This window comes from Panthera uncia, chromosome F1 (genome assembly GCF_023721935.1).
Source record: "Panthera uncia isolate 11264 chromosome F1, Puncia_PCG_1.0, whole genome shotgun sequence".
Lineage (NCBI taxonomy): Eukaryota > Metazoa > Chordata > Mammalia > Carnivora > Felidae > Panthera > Panthera uncia.
In genome coordinates, this window is record NC_064813.1 from 65,244,488 (window position 1) to 65,253,836 (window position 9,349).

At 62.8% G+C, this 9,349-nt stretch overlaps 1 protein-coding gene across 1 annotated transcript in view; it reads right to left on the reverse strand.

Moving 5' to 3' along the window:
- Window positions 1–4,692: 4,692 nt before the first annotated feature.
- NTRK1 (neurotrophic receptor tyrosine kinase 1) overlaps window positions 4,693–9,349 on the reverse strand; it is an 18,974-nt gene continuing 14,317 nt past the window's right edge. The window contains exons 15-17 of the mRNA XM_049634770.1: window positions 6,677–6,917; window positions 6,240–6,398; window positions 4,693–5,062 (exon numbers count right to left, since the gene is read on the reverse strand). Coding sequence (XP_049490727.1) covers window positions 4,877–5,062; window positions 6,240–6,398; window positions 6,677–6,917 — 586 coding nt within the window. The 3' untranslated portion in view covers window positions 4,693–4,876. The remainder of the gene's footprint in view (window positions 5,063–6,239; window positions 6,399–6,676; window positions 6,918–9,349) is intronic.

A 9,349-nucleotide genomic window follows, 5' to 3' on the forward strand; every position in this document is an offset into this window, starting at 1 on the left:
CCCCCCCCCTCCCCCTCTCTCTGCGTCACAGCCGCACACACACTTTAAAGCAAAGTGCGGTGAACTGAAACCCAGCCCGCACCCCCCCAGTCGGCCCCTCGCCAGGCTGGAAGCTCAAACCCCCCTGGGCCCTCTCCTCCCCGCCGCCTTTGGGTCCCACACCGTGTCTCTCCACGTCTCCCTCTGAGAAGGCGCCGCCCAGCTCCCCCTCAAGGATAAGGGGTGGAGGCTCCGTGAGCCCCTCCCAACACCCCCCTGAGCCCCCTCATAACCAAATGAGCCTGGAGACCCGACAATCGATACCCCTCAAAGACGAAGATGATGAAGACGCTAATAACTTTACCCCCTCTCGTCCTCCGACTCTTGCCTACATTAGCTCTGACCACAGGCCCAGGCAGCTGGGATCCGCCGGGGGCAGGCCTGGAGCTGAGTAACCCCTTCAGATCCAGGTGGGAAGCGGGAGGGCAGACAGCAAGAAGGACTTCCCGACGCCCGCGAATGGGAGGCCACGGGGATACGGGATAGAAAGCCGCCAAAGCACGTTTCGAACACCTAAATGGATACACGGGAGACCTGACTCGAGTCTGCGAGGACTTGTGACCTCAGAAGCACCCTACATGTTTCAGATTCTGTGTCTCCCTCTCTCTCTCTGCCCCTCCCCTGTTCATGCTCTGTCTCTCTCTGTCTCAAAAATAAATAAACGTTAAAAAAAAAAAAAAGCACCCTACAGGGGTGCCAAGGTCCATGTCTAATCCCTGAGGGCTGCCTGGAGGAGGTGAGCAGGGAACGGAGGTCCCACTGGGGAAAATCAGGGTACTGGAGTTGCCGGGGGAGGGGGGGGGAAGGTCAGCCAGTGGGGGTTGCTCTGGCCCTTCCCTCCCCGCAGGGGAGGCTCTTCCCCCACGAGGCTGTTGGGCAGCTCAGGGACCTGCAGTCTGCGGGGCTTCAGAGGGAGGAAGAAGCCCCTTCCCCACCTCACACGTCCCACCTCCGGGGAAGTGCCCTCCCAGAGCAGCTGCAGCTGGGGGGCTGGTGGCCATCAGCCAAGAGCTTCCCTTCTGTGATCACTGTTCCCACAAAACGTGGCCCTGCCGGCCTGTGCTGCCCCGTCCCCACAGACCAGGGATGGAGAGGAGGAGGAGGGGGAGAAGGGGGAGGAGGATGACGCCCACAAAGACAGAGGAGAGAAAAAGGGTAATAAAGCCAGCATCCTTGTGCCCAGGCATCCGCAGGCCAGTCCCCGCTGGGAGGGACTCACACAGAAGACTTGCCTCAACCTGCAAACAACCTCGTGAGGTTAGTACTATTATTATCCCCATTCTGCAGCGGAGGACCCTGAGGCACAGCAAGGTTGAGTAACTTGCTCAACATCACACAGCCCATGGATGCAGAAGCTGGTCTGCGAGCTTAACCTCCAGGGATCCTCGGCCTGGAAGAGGAGGAAGGGACCCAGTTAAGCAGGGGGGTGGGCTGCAGAGCTTCTTGGTCCAAGCGCTTGCTGGGAGATGGGGCTCAGAGGACAGCACGCAGCCCTTGGGCTGTGCCCTGCCTCTCGGGCTCTCCGCCCTTGTCTCTGCGCAGCGCACGTGCGTGTCTGCCCCGCTCGGTGGCGCACCCCTGCCCCTCTTTGCCTCTCTGTGGGCCCCCCTGCAGCTCCGGCTTTGTCTTCTCTCCGCCTCTCCCGGCTCGGATCCCTCTCTTCCCACAGCCCCAGAGCCCGAGCTGCTCAGATGTTCCATTTTAGCACTGGAGTCTGTGAGAGCTGATGCCTGGAGCATCCCTGGGGCCTGGCAGTGGCCTGAAAGTCGCGACTCCTGGGTCCTGGCTCCTCCCAGGACTGTCACCCCCGCCCTCACTGGACAGCCTGTCCAAGGCCACTTTAGGAATTTGGCAAGACGGGCTCTCTCCAGCTGGCACTTGGAGAGCCCAGGGCCTATGGAGTCTGGGGTTCTCTCTAGGGTCTCTCTTAACTTGGGGGTTCACAGGGGCATGGGTCAGGACATCTTCCACCCAGGCTGCCCCGGCCCTCTGCCCACACAGTCCCTGGAAACCCGAACAGATGCCCATTCCCCTGTCTCCTGTCAGGAATCCGGCCCCCCGAGGGGCAGTGCAGGAAGGAGGCCGAGGCTGCCTCGGGAGGCGGAGGGGGTCGGACGGCTTGGATCCCTGGGCTCTTTGGAGAGCCCATCCCCGCACTGGGGTGGCCCCGGGGGACCCCCACTGGCTTCTGTATCGCTGACTCCCTCTCTCCAGAGCCGAGAGCGGAGGCTGGCAGAAGCTTCCTTTAGAGGAAAGTTCTGGGTGCTTTTCTCCATGTTCTCGCAGAGCAAGCCCACCACCATTTCTCAGCCTCTGTCTTGCAGCGGACACAGCCTTTTTCTGAGAGGGAGGGGTGGTGGGAGGGGCTCACAGTAGGTCTAGGGGCCCCAGATGTCTGACCCCCACAGCCCCAGGTTGCTGTCCCTGTCCCAGCTCCCCGCGGGGTCCTCGGGGTCCCATTCCATTGATCCCCCTGCTGGCATCCGCCTCAGCTGGTGCTCAGCCCCTGGTGTGTAGGGCGGGGGTGGGCAGCTAATGGACTTGGCACCCGCAGGAGGTAATTAACAGGGCGGGGCGTGGGCCTCACTGGGGTGGAGGGGGCACCATTACTGACAATGGAATCCAACAGCCAGAGAGAGGGGGCGGGGCCGTGTGTGTGTGTGCTCATCTGCGTGACAGGAAAGAGGAGCCAGTGGGGGGGGCTCTTAGGCCGTGAAACTGGCAATGTGGGTACAAGCCCCCTCCTCACCGACCAGGGCCAGGTCACCTGGTCCCAATGACTGGCTTCAGCTCCCCTTCCAGATCAATGAAAAGCCATCTCCAGTCCTCTGTCCCACACTCTCCCGGAATGTTCCCCTCCAGGTCCTAACCTGTTCCCAGAACCCCTCACCTTACCTTACCTGCCCAGCTTTTCCAGCTGTGGTTTTAAGAGCTTCTGATGTCCCGATGCCCTTGACCTTGGAAATGCCCCCCACACGCCCTGGCAGGTCCCTTCTACTGCCTGACCTCCATCCCCTCTGCTTCAGCGATGGCCCAAATCCTGCTCATGCGGGAGGCCCCCTATGGCCCTACCTCTGGGGTCTCCCAGGCTGGCACTGCCCCACCCCCTCCTCAGCCCTGAACTGGGGCTCCAGGGGCAGGGGAGGTGGGGAGGATGGGGGCGCAGGTGAGACAGAAAGCGTCCCAAGACCCCATGCTGTTCTCCAGGACATTCTCTGATTCAGTTGCGTGTCTCACCTGTGTCTGTTTCCAGCATGCACCTGCACCCTGTCTCTCCATCGGTGTCCCTCTGTCTCTCTGGGTGTCTCTCTGTCTCTCCCGTCTGTTCTCATACGTCCCTCTGCAGTCTTTGCATGTCTCCGAGTCTGTAGATCCTGTCCTGGTCTCTCTCCAGGCACCTGTCCCTGGCCTACCTGTTGGATGTGATCCCCGACCCGGTCTCTCCCGCCACATTGCCACCCGCCCCCTTACCGCACCTGCTGTAAGCCCTGCCTTGCCGGGTGGTGTAGTACGGCCTCACTCCTCCCAGGTCAGGAGAGCAGGGCCTGTGAACTTGGCCCTCAGGGACCAACCCCCACCCCCGCCCCCATCAATCAGCCTGCAGCCCTGGGTCAGACCTCCATTAGCACTAACCAGCCTGGACAAGAGGCAGACACCATCGGGCTAGGCCTAGGGGTGATAAGGCCCAGATTGAATCACTGTGTGGGGGGGAGCTGGGCACCCAAGGACATGAGACAGCCGCGACATTAGCCCTGAGGAGCCTTGGGGAGGGTGGGTTATTGTGGGAGCTGAGCAGGTGATTGGAAGTGATGGGGCGGGAAGCAGGAGGTTGGGGGGAGGGGCGGGGGGCGGGCACTGCTCCTCCAGGGCTCCATGTGATGAAGATGGGGGCAGGGCCCAGGTCCTGAGGGTATCTCGGCCAGCCTCGAAGCCTCCAGAAGCCTGGGGCCACTCAGTAAAGCCAAGTGCTGTTCCGAGGGGCAGAGGGGAAAGGAGACCCTCCCTCCTCCTTGGGCAGAATGGCACAGGGAGACGTCTCTATCCTTCCGAAACAGACACCTTGCCCAGTCCCTGGCCTCCAGATGCTGATCTCCAAGCACTTAGAGCCCGGAAGAGTGACAGAGCGGAAGGAACATGGCGTCCTGCCTCCCCCACCACCCTCCTTCCCCGGGCTCGCCACGTGCGCACGCGCGCGCACATGCACGCGCACGCACACATGCACGCACACGCACGCACGCTCAAGCTCACTCTCTCTCTCTCTCATCCACTGGTCCTATCATGTGCCCGCCCTGTTCTGCCCACACCAGTACCAGGCGGACCCACCCCACGGATACTCCCGCCCGGTCCGCCGTGACATCTAACTTCTGCCTCGCGCTGCAGCCTCAGCCTTCGCGAACACGAAGCGCGGAGACGGACGAGTCGGCTCTGAAGTTCTGGAAAGCCTGCCCTGAGGCTGCCTCTCCACCAGGTGAACACAACGGTCACAAGACTAGGAGGCTGCCACAGCTGGAGGTGACAGCCGCATGGACTAGGGCCACCGCGGAGGGCAACTAGAGAGGGGAGGCTCATCCCCTGCCTGAGTCTCGATACCCCTCTCCCGGAGTGACGTCATCCCAAGAACTGGCGAGAGACACGCGGCCAAGGGGTAATAAATATAATTGCCATGACGGAACCTGCCCAGAGAAGCAGGGACATCCTGTGCTCCCAGACCCCACTTGTCCCCTCCGGCATGCTGAGGGTGAGTTAGATGCTGAGATCACCCCAGGGGCTGCTGGGAACTGCAGGGGTGACTGATGGCAGGCCCGGGATTCCGGCTGCCCGGCCCCTGGGTGGCCCCCTAGCCCAGGACGTCCAAGTAGACAGGAGGCGCCTGGGCCAGGGCCTGCAGCCGGGCGTGCACCTCCTTGATGCTGTGGCGTTGCTGTGGCTCCCGCTGCCAGCAGCCCCGCATGATGGCGTAGACCTCCGGTGGGCAGGCCCGGGGCCGCTCCAGCTCGCGCCCCTGCGTGATGCACTCGATCGCCTGGGGACACCGAGGCGGGGGAGAGAGAAGAGGGCAGGCGGTGCTGGAGCGCCACCCCCCGGAGGCTCTCCCGGCAGGCCACACACAGGTCTGGGCCTCTGGGCTACTAATCTTCTAAAAGGATGTGGTGAACCACCGGGACACTGAGCAGTGGGAAGGATTCAGGCTAGGTAGACTCTGGGGGTAGGAGCTTCCAGAAGGGCTGGAATCAGACCCTCAGAAGACCTGCCAGGTGACGTGAGGAAGGGGAGGGGCCCCGACATTTGCCAAATCCACCGGCCCAGGGCTGAGGTCTGAATGGGGGCCCCCCACCTCTCAGCTCCAGGGGGCAAAAAGAAAAGAGAGCAGGATTGCAGGTAACGGCCTCGAAAAGGGTTTGCAATTTAAGGCACAGGGCGACCCCACTCCCTTTTCTCTTCTGTAGGCACCATTCTGTGGGGACCTAGCTCCTCTGAAAGTTTGAAACGGCAGCAGGAGAGACCAAAGTTAGACTCCAGGAAGGACTGTCAGAGCAGCGAAGGGATCCAGGGACGGAGAGATGGTGGGAGGGAGGTGGGCGAAGGGGCCTGGAGCCTCTTCCCCCCTTCTCCCCTCCCTCCCCATTAGAGGCCTTGGGTTATGGGCAGCACTAATTCCATTCCTTCTCTCAGTGCTTGAGAAAATTAAAATCTATAACCCTCTCCCCCACCCCTCCGGCCTCCAGGGAGCAGACTGCATTAGCAGGAGAAATGGAAACTGACAGCTGCGAGCCAAGGAGGGGGAGGGGGGGGGGCTGCTCCGGGAGACAGAACACCTGGGGCCCCGCGGTGGCCGCGTCCGGCCGCGCGGGCAGACGGAGCGCCAGGCCTGTCCTTCCTGCAGTCTGACCTCCGGCCTTCCTGCTGAGGCCTCAGGCCCTCTGGTGCTGTGCTCCTCCTCCCGGGCCTCTCCCTTCCACCCTGACAATGCCTGCGAGGTCTGTAACGTGCAGCTAGGGATGGGGGTCTGGGCTCCGTCTGTAAAGTGCTTTGGGGCTCCCCCAGGAGCCAGCTGGGCCTGGGCTAGGACGGTGAGTGGGAAGAATGCTGGGGGGGAGGGGCTGGGGGGAGGAGGCCCAGAGCTGCGGGGACGCTGGATGGGGGCAGAAGGGGACAGGAGGGGCAGAGCTGGGGGGGGGGCGGGGGCGGGCGGGGCTGACCTCGGTGTTGGAGAGCTGGTACCAGGGCTGTTTGCCGTAGGTGAAGATCTCCCAGAGCACCACGCCGAAGCTCCACACGTCGCTCTCGGTGGTGAACTTGCGGTAGAGGATGCTCTCGGGGGGCATCCAGCGGATAGGGAGCATGGTGCGGCCCCCCACCTGCGGGCGGCACCGTGTCACTGCTGGGGGGAGGGGGGGGACCCGCTGCTCCCGCGCATCCCGCTCCCGCCCGCCCGTGGAAGCGGCTCTGGGCCCGCGCTAAGAGGGAAGAACCCACGGTGTCTTTTCCGTCTGTCCGGGAGAGCAGAGAGCCGAGGAGGGGGGTTCAAGTCCAGAGCCGGCAGCCTGGGCCCCCACACCACCCTCCTGGGGTCAAGGAGCCCCCGGGGGGGGTCTGCAGTGCCGGTGCGGCCCGGGCCGGGACCAAAGACCCTTACTCGGTAATAGTCGGTGCTGTAGATGTCCCTGCTCATGCCGAAGTCGCCGATCTTGACCACCAGCCCCTGACCCACCAGACAGTTGCGCGTGGCCAGGTCCCGATGCACGAAGTGCAGACCCGCCAGGTACACCATCCCGGCAGCGACCTGGCTAGCCACGGCCAGCAGCTGGGACAGGCCCAGGGGGCCCGGAGCCACGTCCTCCCTGCCAGCCAGCAACTTGGCGTCGGGCCCGTGGGACCTGCCAGAGAGTGAGGGAGAGCGGCGGGCTGGGGGGGAGAGAGCCCCCAGGAGGTGGAGGCTGGGGAGCCTGGGGAGCTGGGGTGGAAGCGGGGAGGGGACTCAGGAGAATGGAGGAAGGGAAGAACAGGGAGGCGGCTGTCTGGAGGGGCTGGGATGGGCCCGCCGGGTGTGCCCCCCTCCAGAGCCCTCACCGCTGCCCACACTTCCCACATTCGTGCCCCACCCCCAGGCAGCCCCCTTGAACGCTGAGCCCAGCATCCACCTGCCCGCTGGCCCCTGCATCTCTCGCTCACGGGCACCTCCCGCTCGGTCCTATAGATGCTTAGCATCATCCACCAAGTCTGCGCCTTCCTCCGTGAAGGGAACCTCCCTCCCCAGCCTCCGAGCCTGAAACCTGGGGGTCCTCCTGCCTCTCTCACCTTTGCCCTCAACATCCAGCCTCCTGTGGGGTCCTCCTTCCTTCCCGAGGTTTCCAGGACGCCCTCCACCTCCCACACGGCCACCACCAGGCCAGACCAGTCCAGACCACTCAGCCCCATCCCCCAGATACGCCTTGTGACCCCTGCCTGAGCCCAGGGCTTTGTCAGCACCGCCCCTTCCTACTGGCCAACTTTCTCCTGGTCCACTTATTTCTTCGTTTCTTCCAAAGCCTGTTAAACACCTCCAGTGTGCCAAGCACCAGAGCTCAGGTGGAGAGGAGGGTACAGATAAAGGGGTCACCGCAGTGCAGTGTGGGGGGCACCGGATGGGCACTCGGGCCGGAGATGGAAGAAGTCAGGGAAGACTTCCTGGAGGAAGAGACATTTAAAGTGAGACTCGAACCCTGAGGAACAGAGGTGACTAAGCCATTCAAAAGGGTCAGAGACAGAGGTGAAGTGGCTGGGAGGGAGACCCGAAGTGCCAGGCAGAGGGACCTGTGAGTGCAAAGGCCCTGAGGTGAGAAGGAACAGATGGCCCTCCTAGGGAATGTCTTCCAGACTTATCAGAAGCTTTCATGGTCCCCTCCTTTGGTTCTCCGTGTTCCATGCAGCCACGAGAGCCGCTTCTCCACAGCCTGGGCCCCAGATAGCAGCATCACCAGCACTCAGCACGGAGCCCACACCGGGGCGGTGGGCAAGGGGAAGCCCTGCTGTGGACTCCAGTTCTGCTCAGCCCATCCACCCACACTCAACATCGGGCCCTCCCTCCTGCTCCCCAGCCTCCACTGCGTCCTCCTCCTGCAGGGCATTAAGCTTAGACCCTGAGGTCTCTCCCAACTGAATTCTGTACACCTCACTCCCAAGGGGGCGTCTGGAGACCAAATCACGACCATTAACTGGACAGCCACAAAATGCTTTCTTATCCGCAATCACAGTCCCCCCACCCCACTCTTGTCCCACTTAGTGGCAGGGAAACTGAGGTCAGAGAAGAAAACTACCAGGTCACAGCTGATCCAGCCCTGGCCCTCCCCCTTCCTCCCTCACACCTGACAATGTCCCGTCCTGCAGAAGGGGGAATCTCATGCAAGAGGGACTCAGCAGAGGGAACATGTGACCATCACAGTCAGGGCTTGAGACACGGCTCTACCTGGGGTCATACTCTCCCCTGGGCCGCTGACCACCTTCGTGCCCTGGGGCAAGTCACTTAAGCCTCATCTGTGAAATGGGCACCTTTCCTGAAGTTCTTAAAACTGTCGGCACACGTCAATAAACGCATCGGAGTTGTTCTGCCCAAAGCAAAAGAAGTGAATTTCTAGTAACTCCCTCCAAGTGTAAATTGCCACATGCTCTCGGAGAGCATGAAGAATAAAAGTCTACTTATGTTATTACACAGATGTGTACAAACACACGCAGCCCTAGTGAAAGTGACTTAGTCACTTAGTGAAAGTGACTCGCTTAGGAAGTGAGCATAGATCACGGAGCCTGGAGCTCAGCAAGCGCCTGACAAGCGTTTGTTACTGTTGCTGTAACTCTCTAAACCCCACCTCCTGGGGGCCCGGCTTCTGCGCGCCACTGCGCCACGGGCCACTCCGCCTCGGGCCACTCCGCCACGGGCCACTCCGCCACCGGCCACTCCTCCACGGCCACTCCCCCACACGCCACTCCCCCACGCGCCACTCCGCCACACGCCACTCCGCCTCGGGCCACTCCGCCACCGGCCACTCCTCCACGGCCACTCCGCCACACGCCACTCCGCCTCGGGCCACTCCGCCACACGCCACTCCGCCTCGGGCCACTCCGCCACGGGCCACTCCGCCATGGGCCACTCCTCCACGGCCACTCTGCCTTGGGCCACTCCTCCACGGCCACTCCGCCACGGGCCACTCCGCCACCGGCAATTCTGCCACGGCCACTCCGCCACCGGCCACGCCCCCACGGGCCACTCCTCCACGGCCACTCCGCCATGGGCCACTCCTCCACACGCCACTCCGCCACCGGCCACTCCTCCACG